At 58.4% G+C, this 15,154-nt stretch overlaps 2 protein-coding genes across 3 annotated transcripts; both read right to left on the bottom strand.

Moving 5' to 3' along the window:
- Positions 1 to 1,248: 1,248 nt before the first annotated feature.
- Positions 1,249 to 4,509, bottom strand: SYNGR2 (synaptogyrin 2). Of its 2 annotated transcripts, XM_045888360.3 has the most exons (4): positions 4,325 to 4,496; positions 2,318 to 2,555; positions 1,766 to 1,905; positions 1,249 to 1,676 (listed from the first exon to the last, which is right to left on the bottom strand). In XM_045888360.3, exons 1-4 carry the CDS (start codon positions 4,421 to 4,423, stop codon positions 1,479 to 1,481), a joined length of 675 nt encoding a protein of 224 aa, XP_045744316.1. In that variant the 5' UTR covers positions 4,424 to 4,496; the 3' UTR covers positions 1,249 to 1,478. The 2 variants fall into 2 exon arrangements, with proteins under 2 accessions (XP_045744316.1, XP_045744317.1); XM_045888361.3 differs by lacking the exon at positions 1,766 to 1,905 and having other exon boundaries at positions 1,364 to 1,676; positions 4,325 to 4,509.
- A 2,195-nt stretch (positions 4,510 to 6,704) lies between these two features.
- Positions 6,705 to 9,689, bottom strand: CUNH17orf99 (chromosome unknown C17orf99 homolog). Its single transcript, XM_045890168.1, has 4 exons — positions 9,680 to 9,689; positions 8,382 to 8,681; positions 6,932 to 7,201; positions 6,705 to 6,805 (listed from the first exon to the last, which is right to left on the bottom strand). The coding sequence occupies exons 1-4, from the start codon at positions 9,687 to 9,689 to the stop codon at positions 6,705 to 6,707; spliced, it is 681 nt and encodes a 226-aa protein (XP_045746124.1).
- Positions 9,690 to 15,154: the final 5,465 nt, after the last annotated feature.

Genomic DNA, 15,154 nt, shown 5'->3' with positions numbered 1-15,154 from the left:
TGGTCATAGAACCGTATTAATTGCTACTCAGGATTTTCAAACTAACAGGCCCACTTTTGACAGTCCCTGCTCCAAAAGGGAAATGAGGTGCTTCGGGCGCCCTGGCCCCTCCTGCCAGAGATGGGCTCGCCCCCGGTGCTAACAACCCCTGTCTGCAGGCAGGACGTGGAGGACTGGGCCTCGCCAGGGGACTCCTCACTCTGCTAGGAGGGGTTGGGAAGGAAAGGGTTACCAGGGAAGGGGCATTCAGTGGGGCAGCTCCCTGGTGCCCCCACCCCAACTCTAGCAAGGGCACAGCAAGGCCCTGGCAAGGCAGTCCAGAGAAACTGTCTTGTTTACAAGCTGAGCACAGTTGCTATTTTAAGATGCTGATGGACGGCAGCGTGAGGCATGAGACCCCAGACGAGGCAGTGTGTGCGCATGCGTGCGTGAGGCGTACCAGAGGGGCAGGCCGCCGGGACTATTCAAAACCAACCCCCTCCCAGGGTGCACCCCAGAGTGGAATTTCTCTTCGACCTCTAGGCTAAGGCCCAACGAATGACAATGGAGATTATGAACGAGGAAAACATTTATTCTGTCTTGGAATCCGTCTACTAGAACCAGGGATCTGTGCGTCTTATCCCCAAGGCTTCTTAATACATTCAGAACAGCCCGGGGGCTATGGGAGCACCCCACACCTAACAGTGGCAGAATATTTACATAAAGCTGGGCGTTTCCGGTCAGGCAAAGCCCCTCCCTGTTGCCAAGGGGTGGGGACAAGGAGAAGGGAGTGCTACCCCATGCCCCTGTGGCAAGCATCCTTCCAGGCCCCCCCTCCTGCCGCCGCCCCCGCTGTCAGGGGACCAGCCCAGAGGCACAAGCACAGGGTAGGGACCCCAGACCCAAGAGCGAGCAGACAGGACAGCAGTGAGCACTGGGCTGCCAACTCCCAGAGCAGGCAGGGGGCTGTGGGCACGACGGCGCCAGGAGGTGGGAAACAAACCTGAGTGAGCAGGAAAGGGGGCCCCTGGCCAGCACCAGCAGCAAAGCAGGTGGAAGGCTCGCAGCCTCATCTTTGGCACAGAACCCCAAGTAACCGCGGCCACCACAGCCTGGACCTGAGCCTGGCTCCTTTGGGCTGGGAAGAAGCTAAGGCACTTGTCAAAACAGCATGTCGGGCAGGTCTAGCTATTTCAGGTGGGGATGGGATCATTAAAAGCAATAACAAAACGCATCTGGCCAAAAATCCTTTTCTAAAAAATGCCCTTGAGGAGTGGTGGGTGAAGCCCTTGGGGCAGAGGCACTTTGGGCTGGGGCCCAGCAGCAGCAGCTGGGGTGGGGGGAGCAGTGGCCCTCCAGGCTGCGCCGAGGCTCCGAAGGGCACAGGACAGGAGGAGGGGCCACAGCTCCAGGAGGCGAGGCTCATGGGAGGAGTCCAGGATAGGGGGGAGGCCCCCCCCAGCACCCTCTCCGCCTCCCTTACCATCCCCCTCTGAGGCTCAGTACACGGGGGGCGGCTGGTAGCCCTCAGTGGTCTCAGCGTTCTGGGTGAAGGGCGGTTGTTGGTAGTTGTCCACAGATGCACCAGGGTAGGAAGCGTAGGCTGTGCTGGGGTCTGGAGTGGGGTCTACATAGTTCTGGATGAAGTCGTCCACTCCGGCCTTGTAGTGCTGGTAGGCCAAGGAGGCCAGCACACCCTGCAGGGAACCCCGAGTTTTGGGTTCGTCAGCCTCCCAGCACCCTTCTCCAAAGATACTGCAACCCTTGTCCGCCCCGGCCCACCTACCCAGGAGAAGATGGAGAAGAAGCTGAAGGTGATGGCTGCCCGGGCCGAGTCGGCCCCCACGAACACATCTTCCTCCTTGGTGGCTGCCCACTGGTTGGTAAGGAAGCAGAAACCAACGAACCACAGGAAGGTCCAGAGAGCTGGGAAGAAGGCCGGGAGGGCAAGGTCAGCTCCATGGAGGAGGCAGCGGCTGTTCGGGGACCCAGGAAGGGCTCCTTGTGGTGGTGGGGGTGCGGGGGAGGCCCTGGGCAAGGATCTCCCGGAAGCCTCCAGGAGTATAAAGGGCACTGATGCAGAAGCCAGGGTGGGGACCGGGGTGCCTGGCTCCAGAGCCCCGTGACCATCACTCAACGCTGGTGGGCTTCGGCAGAGCGACGGAAATCCCTGTGCTGTGCAAACCTGTGTACTCGAGTGGGGCTGCGGACCCCGGGCTGCTCCTGGCCCCTCCCAAGGTTGCCGAGGCCCTGCAATCCCAGAGCCCCAGGGCTTTGGGGAACACTGCCTGCTCCTATTCATCTCCCCAAATAGAATGGGGGCGCTGCTAGCAGGTACCTGAGAAGAGCAGGTCGCTGATAACCAGGTATTTGCGGTCAGTGACGTTGCTGATCTGGGGGAAATAGACGTCAACCACGAGGAAAAAGGCTGAGGCCAGGAAGGCCAGCACCCCGATGGCGATGCCATAGCCACACGCATCCTCGTTGTGGTTGAAAATGCAGTATTTCTGTCTGGAATGGTGGGTATTGCTGTAGCCCTCGCCGAAAATGCACGAGAACACGATCAAGGCAAAGACCTGAGGGGACAGGTGGGGAAGGGCTGAGTGGTCGACAGACAACCCCCGGGGGGGCACACATGATGGGGACCCTGGGCTCTCCCACTGCTGCTGTTCCCCTTTGGGGGGTCAGGCGCCATGGCCCTTTCTGAACTTGGGGCATGAGCTGATAAGCAAGTTCCTCCTGGTGCAGGTTCCCCGCTTCTCTCTACTTCCCTCTCCCAGGCCACCAGCAGATACCAGCAAGGGCATGGCTGGGGATTCCTGGACTGGGGGCCGGTGGGGAATGGACGGGGATCTCCTGAGAGGGGACTGCCCCGCCCCAGCTGCCTGCCAGGAGGAGTTACCGTGGTTCAGAAGGAGATGGGCCACGAAGTCACAGAAACCCAGGCCTGGAGCCTCACCCGCAGATCATCTCCTGCCTGAGTCACCTCTGCCTGAACATGTGGGTGATGGAGAACTCCCCCCGCCCCCCTGCCCTCAGGAAAGGCATGCCAGTGTGCTCTGAGCGGAAGCCCATGCCCCCAGACTCCCACTTCTTGGTGCCCCCTCCAACTCTTTCCTGCTCCAGCCTGGCCTCCCCAGTTGGGCCAGCTGTCTTCCAACAAGGACTACTGGCCTCTTTGGTATCGGGATTGTCCCCTCTGAGGGAACCCCAGTCTGCTTCCTGCCCATAAGTGAGTCCTGTCTGCAGTGCCTGCTGGAGCACCCCAGGCTAGTCTGACTGGCAGGTCCTGTGGACACCATTCTGCACTCAGAACACTGCAGGTCCTAGTTGGGGGTGCAAGGGGGTGTGCCAGCCAGAACTCTGGGAGGGGCTCCAGGCCCTTGGGAACAGCCTCATGTCACCTCATCTCCTCCCTACACTTCAAGGCCACCACCCCATGTCAGCAGATGCAGGGATGCAAGACAGTCTGGACACCTGGCTCTCACTGGGAGGGGCCCAGGCCTCTCCCCTGCCCTGCCCGAACAAGGCCCGTTCAATAGGCTCTGGAGCTAGCAGTCACAAGCCCCACCCCCAGCTGGAGATGAAGCCGGAACTCCGGGATGCTGGGAGCAGTGTGCCAGGCCCCACTCCTGGCACAGCCATCCCAACACACGGGGCATCTGCCCCTTGGAACAGACCCCATGAAGGCATAGCGTGGGCACTTCAGTCCCAGCCCTCTGCCTGCCCATCTCTAACACCTTGTCCAACTTTGGGAGCTGGCTGTCCAAGAGCCTGTGACCCCCCCCCCCAACCTGGTGCTGGAGGGCTCCCCTACCTCACAGGATACATCCTGGGGTCACCTGATCTTGGGTGGGGAAGCAGACCCGCGGCCTGCTCCAGAGTGGAAGGGAGATGCTGTTTCAGGAGGCCATATTGCCCCGGTACCCCACGCGGCTTGGGAAAGCCCCTTCCCGGCTAATTCCCCCAGCACGGAGTCTCAGGACGCCGGCCACCTGTCCTGGAGCTGCCCCAAGCTCCTCCCACCGCCAGCAGGGCGACAGGCCTGCTCCCCGCGGCGCCTCCGGGCCACCCCAACCCGAGCCCGGCCGGTGGGGGGCAGCGAGGACCGGGGGAAGCTGGGGGAAGCTGGGGGAAGCTGGGGCCCGTGGGAGGGAGCCGACCGGGCCCTGGCCATGGAGGGCGGCGGGGCCCGGGCCCTCTCGCCGGCCCCACGCGCGCCACCCGCACCCTCCCGGCCTCGGCCGCCGCCACCTGTCGCGCTCGCAGACTCGCGGGAACCCCTCCCCCGCCCGGGCCTGGCGGCCCAGTCCGGTCCCCGGGCCCGGAGTCCCCGCCGGCTCACCAGACACACGACCCGCGTCACCACCTGCGGCTGCGTCAGGAAGCGCCGCAGGTCGAAGGAGCCGCCCGCCTTGGCCGCGCCGTAGGCCCCGCTCTCCATGTCGCCTTCGCCACTGCCGCCGCCGCGGACCGCCGAGGACTCAGCCACCGCCCCGCCCCGGCACTGCCCGGCCCCCGGGGCGTGGCCAACATGGCCCCAGGGACCGAGGGCAAAGTGCGGCCCGGCGCCAGGGGCGAGTGGAGTGGGCGGGGCCTGCGTTCCGGCAGGGAACAGCCGTCCGGCCCAGCTCGTGACCGGGCCGCGTCCCCCCGCTCCCAGGAAGGCGCCAGAGAGCGCTCAGAAAGAGAGGGAGGCGCGGAGGGCCCGCCCCTCTGCCCCACCCACACTCGCCCCTGCCGTCCCGCCTTCTTCTCCGGGAAGCTCGTCCAATACCGAAGGGGCCAGCCAGTAGTCCTTGCAGGAAGACAGCCTCACCTGCCCAGGACCCAGGCTCACAAGCACCCCCTCTTCTCTCCCCGTTCCATCCCAAACCCCAGGCCACAGCCTGGACGCACTCCCTGACTGGCCCGTCACTCTTTGCGTCTCTCTGGAGCTCAGCCTGGGGTGGCGTCGAGCCCCCCCCCCGCCCCGCCCCCGCCAAATCTTCCCCGGCTGGACCAGGTCCCGAGTATGTATGACTTTAGACTTCCATGCCCGAGATGGTGTGCGGACAGAAACAAAGTTTCCAGGGTGACAGGCAGAGGACAGGGTTTAATCCAATTCTCCTCCCCCAACACACCCCCAAATGGTTTAGAGCTTCTGAACAGAGAAGGCTGAGTGGGAATGGGGTGGGGGGTGCATTCTCTAGGGGCCACCAGCGGACAGGCAGGGAAAAACTCCAGACGCTTTTTGCTAGTTACAGGTGAGGATTAATGAGAGGGTGCTGGCCGGGGGAGGGCTGAGTCCTCTCAGGTGAGCTGGACAGTGACAGGTGAGTAGGTTGGGCCAGAGGACTAGGCCACCAGGAGATGGGAGTGCCACTCCTGGGAAGAGGGGAACAGCTGTGGGGGCGGTGGGTTGGTGCAGCTGGGACTTTTCACAATGTACCCCACTTTCTCCAGACCTGCATGGATGGTGACAAGCAGCTGAGGGGTGAGGACAGGGGCCACACAGAGCCCCCCCTTCCTATGGACTTCCCCTTCCATCACAGCCCACCCCATCCTAAAATCCTCAGCCTAACACCATGTGCGTTCATGGAAGAGCACCAGGCTCCAAGAATCCGGGCTGGCAGGTTTTTCTTCATGCAAATGGTGGGTCCTTTCTGTAGTGGACAAAGACCAGGGCCCTCCTGAGAGGACTCTGCCAAGCCTGCCTCTTCTGGTCACAGCCTTGATGACAAAGGAGTTAAGATTCCGGGTTAGGCAAATACACATCTCAGCCACCCCCTCCCAAGGCCTCTGGGAGTTTTAGGGTGCCAAGTGCATCAGTGCCCTGGGCAGCAGAAGGGCTGTAAGGCTTAGTCACCCCACTAAATGAAGGGGGAGGGAACTGAATCACCAAGAGGACAAGCGCTGGCCCCTGGTCACATGGCAAGTGAGAGCCTGGCCTCTATATCCCATTTTATAGAAGGGAACACGGAGGCTCAGAGAGGTGACACGGCTCTCCCATGAGTCTGCCTCTGGAAGGGACAGAGACGGGAGGGGGGACCCAGAGGTGAGACAAGAGGAGTACCAAGGACAGACAATGGCCACTGAGAAGCCTGGCCAGGGAGGGAGGAAGGCAACCAGGAGATGGCAGTATCCTAGAGGCCCAGGGAGGTGAGAAGTTCACGGGGCACAGGTGACGGCTGCCAAAGGCTAGGCAGGTGGAGCACACAGAGGCCTGCGGGGCCAGGGGATGGACGACACAAAGGCCCTGGTCACTTTACAAGTCAGTGGAGTGAGAGCCTTGGAGAGGGGACCCTAGGAGGTCTGGCCCTGCCTCTTGTCACCAGCCAGGAAGCACCGGCCTATGTGGTTGCCATGGAGAGCAGAAGCCCCTGATCCACGCTGGTCCCCGGGGGGCATCATCCCTACTCCTGGCGTCCCTCTCCCTCCTCTGACCCCTCAGGAAGACGGGCGAATATGCCCCATCCAGAGGCCAGGGGACTCCATCACAGGGCTGCTGGGAGTGTTGGTCAGGGTCAGATAAAGCCAGGCTGTGCAAGCCCTCAGCAGGCACTTGGCACCCAGTAGGCCCTTCATAAACTTTTGCAAGTCATGCATGATCCATGTGGCCCTTTGTTTGCCCTGGAGGCAGCCCTGTCCTACAAACCCACCACCCGCTGCCTCCAGCCGGGCTCCTGGTGGCCCATATAGGCCACCCACCATCCTCACTGTCCCCTACATCCCGCACCCATCTCCTACCTGGTCCACAAGGCCCGGCCCAGTAACCAAGAGGTGACAGCGGCAATGGAGGTGAGGCTGCCAGCCAGCGTCACGATGGCCCCCTGGGGCGGCTGTCCTGCGAGGGAGGGCGGTGGTTGAGCTGGCCCCCCTTCTCAGCACCCTTCCCTGCTCTTGGCCAAGGCGAGGCGGAGCTCTTCCACCTCCCACTGCTGCCCGTCTGGGAACCAAGGGGCCCTCTCACCGGGGGGCACCAGCTTGAAGGGGCTGGACTGGACACTGAGGTCATTTTCAGCCTGGCACTGGAGCCAGGTGGACGTGTTGGGAAGGGCGAAGGAGAAGTCGGCAGGCTGCCCATAGCTCGGTCTCTGCTGCATGTGGACGGACCCGTCCTTCCCCACCAGGCGGTAGGTGATGGGTGGGCTGCCTGAGGACACCCGGCAGGAAATCTCTACCCTGGGGCCGGATCCTCTGTCCAGCACGGTGAAGGTAGCCTGCAGCTGGGACACGGGCTCTGGTAGGGTGGAAGAGGTTAGCACAGGCGTGGCTCGGTGACTTTCACACCCTCTCCCAAGCAAATTCCCTTGTTATAAAATGCCTACTGAGCCTGGAGGCCTAACTGTTATTGCTCCCGCCTCCAAGCAGCCTTCCGGATTACCCCCTCCGTCTTGTGTCTGAGCTTCTATTCTACTTGCAGTGTGTACTACACAATTTCACATTTGGTATATTCTGGGTTGTCAGACTTACCAACTAAAAATACATACAGGATGCCCAGTTAAATTTTAATTTCAGGTAAATAATGACTATGTCCTGTGCAAAATTTATCTGGCAACCCTGTTTATATATTCTTTCAGTCTTGGCTCTTTTACTGGAATAGTTCCTTCAGAATAAGAACTGTCACTTATAAGATTCTAGATTCTAGAATCCCCCGGGGCCTTCAGCCTAATGCTGTAAATAGCCTTACGGATGAGTAACAACCACCGCCCCTTGTGCCAAACTGACCACCTACTAGAAGCTTCCGCTGAATCCTTCCCGCCCTCCAGGGGTAGGAACTATTATTATTTTTGTTTTGCAGATGAAGCAACCAGGCCCACAGAGGTTGAGTGACTTGCCCAAGACCCACAGCCTCTAAGTGTCGAGACTTGAACCCTGACCATAGGGCTCCGGACCCCAGGCCCTCCTTCACTAGGCTGGCTCCTCTCAGGGGCGGAGTCAGGGGGCCAGGGGCCCACCACTGGCCTGGGCAACATCCTCCAGCTCCCCTCCCCCCAACCACACCCCGTGCCTCCCACCAGGAAGGACACCTGAGTTAAGATCAGAGAAGAAGTGGGAAGAAGACAGGTTTTGGGGCTGGGGCGACATTCTTAATCACCAAGGCTTTATATAGGCCAGGAACCACAAACCCCACCCTCCAGTTGTAGTGAAGATTCAACTAGATAAAGCACAAAAAATGCCTACTTTATCAGAATGAGGCCAGAGCTCAACTGATGGGACCCAGGCCCGGGTCACTTCTGTCCACCCCAAAGGCCCCTGCCAGGAGATGGTGCCCTGGATCCCAGCCAGGAGCTACACTGTTCTGGGTGCAGGCCTAAGGGACCCAGAGTGGCCTTGGAGGTGAGCAACCTGTCCTGTCCCCAGCCTCCTGCCTTCTAGCCCAGACCCTGCCCCACCTCCAGCCCCCAGGGTGCACTCACTGGTCCACAGCTCCCAGTACATCTGCAGCTTGGTGCTGGCTGAATGCTCGCCCCAGGGGGAGACCGCCTTGCAGGAGTAAGTGAGCAGGTCTGGCCTGGACTTGAGCGTGATGTTGATGCTGAAGGAGGCCAGGTCTCTGGTCTTCACCACCTTCTTGGCGACCTCGGTGCCCTGACTCCCCCAGAGGGAGTAGGTGATGGGCGGGGGTGCCTGGGGTGAGTGGCACGTTATGGCCACCCTGCGGCCTCTGGGGAAAACCTCCAGGACTTTGTAGGCAATGAAGGTCTCAGGGGTGACTTCTGGCAGGTGAAAGGGTCCAAGGGGGAAGAAGGAAACCAATATTGATCAAGCACCTTAAGAAAATGCCGGTTTTGCAGTTCCTCAAAAAGTTAAAAAATTATCATATGACCTAGCAAATCCCACTTCTAGATCTCTACCAAAAGAGTGGAAAACAGGGACTGTAATGGCTACGTGTGCGCCCAGGCTCACAGCAGCACTATTCACGCTAGCCGGCAGGTGGAAGGAAGTAGCCCACGCGTCCGTCGTGGATGAATGGGTAAGTCAACCCTGGCCTGGCCACATGATGGAATAGTCCTCACCCATAAAAAGCAATGAAGTTCTGATCCATGCTTAGCACGGACGAGCCTTAGAAACATCACGTCGAGGGAGGTAAGTCAGACACAGAAGGTGAACTATCTTTGATTCCATTCACATGAAACGTCCCGAATAGGAAAATCCCGAAACAGAAAGCAGATTGCAAGTTGACAGGAGCTGGGGGAGGGGCAGATGGGGAGTGACTGCTTGTGGGTCGGGGCTTTCCTTTTGGGGTGATGAAAGGTTTTGGAACTAGATAGGGTGATGGTTGCACAACACTGTGAATGCACTAAACGCTACTGAATCGTCACTTTAAAATGGTTAATTTTGTGTTACGTGAATTTCACCCCAATTTTGAAAAGGAAGGAAGGAAGGCAAGAAGGAAGGCAGGAAGGGAGGCAGGACTCCTGGATAAAAGTCTATCTCTGGGGTTTAGATTCTTTTTGCCCAGAATATTTTCCTACAAAAATAAAATGAAATTAGGATATGAGTAGGAAGCACGGAGAAGTTTGGGACACAGGTCAGGAGAGCCGACACTGAATTCAACTTCTAGATTCAATGAGCTGGTCGACTGTAAGTGGCAGGGGAGAGGTGCTGGAGTCCTTCTTGCACATCACCATAGGCAGGAAGGTGGCCCAAGGCAGGAGACCAGAAATCTACTGTTTGTTGGCTGAACGACTCCCTCCCACAAGAAGGCAGTTACCTGGTTGCATGCTGAACTGGTATCAGAGGCCTCCTCTCAGTGCCAGACCCAGCAGGGGACCTGGGATGCAGGGGAGCTGGCCAGGCCCCGGAGAGGTCAACATCTGGTTTAAAGGGACAGTCGGAAGGAGAGGGTAGAGGGTAGGACCCAGATCAACAGGGTTGAGCTGAGCCAGAGAGAAAGAGGCCACTTGGGAAAGCAGGATTTCCAGAGAGCAGGGAGGCCCTCAAAGGAGACTGGATGCTTCCAGCACCTGGGGGATGCAGGACCAGATGCTGGAGCACCTGGGGGACGCAGGGCCGGACCCACTCTCCAGCAGCACCCTGCATTCTTCCATCAACACTGCCTCTCTGCTTGGAAGTAACTAACTGCTCTGTTTTGCAGGTGGATCCTGGAGTTGATTTGATGCAGAAGACGTTTCTAAGAGCTTCTCTTGCAGCCCATACTGAATTCTTCCAGACAGAGGTTGGGTGGGAACAAAGCTGCCCCTCAACGGGGGTTTGGAAGGGAGGCTGCATTGTGGGCAACATTCTGTGCCTGTTCAAGGAGAGTGTGTGGGGGCAGCGCTTGGGGGGCGTAGAGGAAAGGGTTGATGAAATCGAAATACCATGTGCCTCATGCATCACCCTTGCCCTGCTGGGTGGGCACACTGGCTCTGGAAACCACACTGCCATCAGAAAACTGCTCACGGAGCAGAGAACTGGAAACAACTAGAAAGTGCTTCCTTCAGAGACATTTCCTAGGAATCCTAAAGGTTCTGACCACTAAGCATATTTCTTTCTAGACCAGTGGTTCTTGGCCAGGGGTGGTTTTGGTTTTGCTTCCAAGGGACCTTTGTGTCTGGAAGCATTTTTGGTTGCCATGAATGGGGGGTGCTCCTGGTATCTAGTAGGTAGAGGCCAGGGATGTCACTAAAATATCCAATAACGCACAGGACAGCCCCATAACGGAATCGTCCAGTTCCGATGTCAAAAGTGTCGAGGTTGAGAAACCATGGTCTTGACAACCACCAGCAGCCTTCCAGAATCAGATTTCTAGCCCTGCCCAGGGCTGCACACACACCAACAAATGTTTTCTCATCTGTTCCTCTTTCTCAACGGCATGAGAACCCCCATAGTTTAGTACTTTTTTTTTTTTTTTCCCAAACAGGCTTTCACACCAAGTCTTGGATTTGAAGTAAATAAAGCCCTACGGAGCGTCCAGTGTGGTCTCTGGGGCGCTATTTTGCACACTGCCAACAGTAATTTTGTGGGTGCAACCTGGGGCCAAAGGGCCAGCTCCTCACTGCCCAGATGCTCTTGGGGCCCGAATCTCCCTCCACAGGGGAAATGGGGGCTCAGGGTGTTCAGTGTGATGACATTTTTCTTCACTCCCTTCATGGAGGGAAATGACTAATAAAAGTTAAAAGAAAAAGCTGGGTTGCTTTGGTTTCCATTTTGAGGGCCAATAATAGAAGCTTGATTTACATAAACTCACAGACCAGAGTCACTTCTGACTGCACTAGGCCGCAGGGCATTCACTTTATATTCTAACAAGACTGGTGTGGTCTTTGTTGATCGTTTAGTTTATGCATTTAACCCAGCAATAATGAGAGGGCTGGCATTCAATTAAAAATTCATCATGTGCATTAGAGCATTGGAGGATGGGACGGCACACTCAGTGTGATGAAGAGACAGGCCCACGCTCAGACCGGAAGCTGAGCCAAGCTGGGCTGGGCTGAGTGGGTGGCCACGCAGAGCCTCCTTCTGTTGCTAAGGAGAGAAGGAAGCCCCTTGGGGTGAATGCGGGGACCTCGGAGCTGCCGCCCCAAGGCTCAGAGGCCCTTCAGGATCGCCCCCGCCTGTCTCCAGGCTTGTGTCTGTGATAACTAGAGGCTTAGAGATCTGAGTCCCAACCCTAGAGATCCAATGTATTAGACCTAAGGGGGGGTGGGCGTTGTTCCGGGATCTGATTTTGAACAAGCAGCCCACGTGTTGAGGGTTGAATTATGTCTTCCAAAAAAGATATGGTCAAGCCCTATCGCCCGGGTCCTGTGAATGGGGCCTTATTTGGAAATAGGGTCTTTACAGATGCACTCTGGGGATCCGTGGTGGATTAGCGTGGCCCTACTAAGAGGAGAGACAGAGACGCACACGCACGCAGGGAGAGGCCACATGAAGAGGCAGGCAGAGGTTGGAGGGATGCTGTCACCAGCCATGAACTCCAAGGACTGCCAGGAGCCACCGGAAGCCAGGAGAGAGGAGACCTGGGTCAGCTTCTCCCTGCCGACACCCCCATCTCGGACCTCTAGCCTCCAAAACTAGGAGAGAATGACTTGTTGTTATTGTAAACCCCCCAGTGTGTGGTAATTCCTTACGGCAGTCCCAGGAAGTTACGACAGCACCCCCTCCAAGGGGTTCTTCTGAACATCGCTGAGAAACCACACAGGTTTTAGGAATACATGGAGGACAATCCGTCAAGGTTCCTTTGCTCGCTCTCAGGGGGACGATCTAGTTTGAAACCGTGCTTCATCCAGATATCCCCCCTCTGAGTGAGAACACTCTTGTGCGTTCATGGCAGCCCCACAGGATGCCCCAGGCCCCCAGGTCATCCTCCCTGCCCTGCCCCACCTCTTAGGAGGCTCTGCACATCCACCATCACCCCACCACCTCCCCAACCTTTCCGACCCTGGCATCCTCCCGTGGAGCCCTCAGGAACGTAGGCTCAGTTGGCACTCCGACACCTCACCGACGCCTATGGGAACCAGCCTCCCCCGCACCCAGGGCAGGCCCTACCCTGCGGTTGTCTCAGATGATAGGGTCCCCACAGCCTCCCCAGCACTGACCTGGGAGGACAGGGGTGGATATCCTCTTGGCATTTCTGGACTATTCTCCCTCCTCCCTCCCTAAACACCAGGCTTGAACCTCATGTCTTCAGATGTATTCTACCCTGCTCCCCCGGGGTTAGTTACCTAGAAACACGCATCATTCCTTGAAGATTCCTGCCCCCCGTTCCTACCACTCTCAATACCACACCGGCCACAATGCCTGGGGATTTCGAAATACATAGAGATCGTCTTTCCAACACCCTGGCCCTTCAGTTCCTCAACTTCCCATCTCTTGTGCCCCACTTCTTGCCCCCACGGGAGTGTTTAGCTGCATAATATTCCATGGTAAGGCTGCACTTTATTTGGTCACTCCTTTGAGTTGCTCAGGCCAAAAACTTTGGGATCATCTTCTCTGGCTCTGTCTTTCCCGTCCCATCCTCCCAGCACACGCTGCTGGCCTGACCTTCAGGATATATCTTGATCACTTCTCCCGGGGGCTCTGGCTATCACCCAATCTCTCCTCTGGATCCCAGGAACAGCCCGATGGCTCCCTGGGATTCTACCCATGGTCCCCATCCTCCGTCTCTTCTCAACACAGCAGCCTTGAAGGGCAAACCAGACCTTGGCTTCCATGAAAACCCCACCCCCTGTAGCGACGTCCACCAAGCACTCCCTACTCAACCCTCCTCCCCATCGAGCTCTCCCCTCCCCACTGCTTCCTGCAGTCAGCATTCAGGCCTCCCAGGCTTTACTGGCTCCTTTGTGTCCCTGCTTGGGTGTCCCCTTCTCAGTGACAATCTCCCAACACATGCTGACCCTCCCCATCCCCCTGTGTTCCCTTCCATTCCTCCCTGCTTGCTTCTCTCTAGGACTTACTGGGTTCCAACACACTGTGGAAGGCGCTTATTGTCCCTATCATCTGTCATCTGTCTCCCCACCCCCGTAGCCCCGCCGGAATGTAAGCTATGGGAAGGTGGGGATCTTTGTTTTTTTCTGCACCCTGTGGATCCATCTTGGGGCCTAGAACAGTGCCAGGCACCAAACAGGTGCTCCTACAGTCTCTGTTGAACGAATGAATGATTTCCCAGCTGGCCTCTCCGGAGTTTAGTTAGCAAGGCTTGTTGGGCAAGAGTCTGAGCAGAAGTCAGGGGCGGAGGGGGGCCCACCAGCCCTGGCCAGGTGCTTCTCGAAACGGGAACGCAAATGTCTGCCGCCTCCAGCCGCTCTCTTTTTAGCAGAAACACCAGGACTGACGTGTTTGTTTTTAAAGCAAATGAGGAAATGATAATTTTGCTTGTGCCGCATTCAAGCGAGACCCACCCTTCAGTGGAATAGAGACAGATGCCAGCTCTGTGACCCGGTGGCCCCGGCGAGGTGATGGTGGAGACAAGTCAGGGGGGAACACCACCCCGCAGCCTGGTGGAGAGGAGGAGGTAACCCACCACCCTGACCTTAAGGGTCACAGGGCTAGAAATGGGGGTGGGGCTGTGGTAGGGGGAGAGCTGGAGAAGGCGGGGAGGAGGCAGGCATGGAGGAGGGACCAGGAGCGTCCCCTCCCCCTGGCTCTGTACCACCCCCTGGTGGAGAAGGGGCCCCGCGCCCTCCAGCTGCCTCTGAGAGTAAGCCAGACTCCGTTTGCAGGACCTCTGGGGAAGCCTGGACTTCCTCGGCCCCAGTGCCCCGCCGGGTGCCCCCAGCCCTCACTGGAATCACACCCACCCGGCAGATCTGCTCCAGATTGGGCACCCGGGGTAGATTGACTGGGATGTACCTGCCCAGGGACACGCTCTCGGCTCCCCTTCCTCCCCCCTCCGGAGCCCAGCTGGAAGCCAGCTCTCTCCTTGCCCCAAGTCCCCTGGAGGTCCCCCACTGGCCTGCCCTCCTGCTCCTCTCCATGCCCTCAAGGGCCCTGCAGGGGTTGAGGCCAAGTTCCAGAATTGTCCATCTGTCCACCACCAGACACCCGCACACCATCAGCAACCTCCGCCAGCCACGGCACCCACCACGGCACTCACCACGGCACCCGCCGTCTCCCTCAAGCGTGCTGGGCTACTCACCTACCTCCTGCTGCGCGGAGAAGCCGCTGGTGCCTGGAAGCAGGGGAGGGTGTGAAGGGAGTAAGCAGGGAGCCCAGGGTGGAGGGGAGGCTGGAGACCACCCAGAGAGCCTCCTGCCAAGGACAGAAGGGAGACCTAGGACTCAACAAGTGTCTCCGCTCGCAGAAGCTCTTTTGAGACCACAACATTCAGCATCATCAGCCGTTTTGTGGCTGAGTAAATAGTGGGCCCAGCACAGTGAAGCAATCACTGGGCCACATTGTGCAGTAAGGGGCTGGTCTCAAGCCCACATCTCTCCCTCTCTGTCCTCGTGCTTCTGGAAGTGTCTGTGCCTCCAAGTCCCTCTCCTATGCTCCCTGGCATCCCTGCACCCTCAGCCTGCTTCCCCAAGGCCCTGGCGGTGGTCCCTCCTGCCCCCAGCGATGTCACCATTAGCTCACCCAGCATGGCCAAGCAGAACAGCAGAAGGAGACTCATGCCTCTGCTGGGGTAAGGGCCCTCTGCTCAGGCTTGCAAGAGCTCCCTCAGCAGGGCCACCTCCACTCTGGGGCCCCTGGGATGCTCCTAGGGTGGGTGCCTGCAGCAGGGAGATAACCCGGAGGCCACGGCGCC

This window comes from Mirounga angustirostris, unplaced genomic scaffold (assembly GCF_029215605.1).
Source record: "Mirounga angustirostris isolate CCGP_5_RB_7025 unplaced genomic scaffold, mMirAng1.0.hap1 SCAF_17, whole genome shotgun sequence".
Taxonomy (NCBI): Eukaryota; Metazoa; Chordata; class Mammalia; order Carnivora; family Phocidae; genus Mirounga; species Mirounga angustirostris.
This window is presented reverse-complemented; position numbering and strand designations above follow the sequence as displayed.

Excerpts from the sequence above, each read along its gene's own strand:
- SYNGR2 (XM_045888360.3), bottom strand. The coding sequence starts at position 4,423 with ATGGAGAGCGGGGCCTACGGCGCGGCCAAGGCGGGCGGCTCCTTCGAC. Across the intron at positions 2,556-4,324 it reads TGACGCGGGTCGTGTGTCTG|GTCTTTGCCTTGATCGTGTT; the intron begins GTGAGCCGGCGG and ends CTGTCCCCTCAG. Across the intron at positions 1,906-2,317 it reads CAGCGACCTGCTCTTCTCAG|CTCTCTGGACCTTCCTGTGG; the intron begins GTACCTGCTAGC and ends CCTTCTTCCCAG.
- CUNH17orf99 (XM_045890168.1), bottom strand. Across the intron at positions 7,202-8,381 it reads GTACTGGGAGCTGTGGACCA|AGCCCGTGTCCCAGCTGCAG; the intron begins GTGAGTGCACCC and ends CCACCCTACCAG. Across the intron at positions 6,806-6,931 it reads CTTCAAGCTGGTGCCCCCCG|GACAGCCGCCCCAGGGGGCC; the intron begins GTGAGAGGGCCC and ends CCTCCCTCGCAG.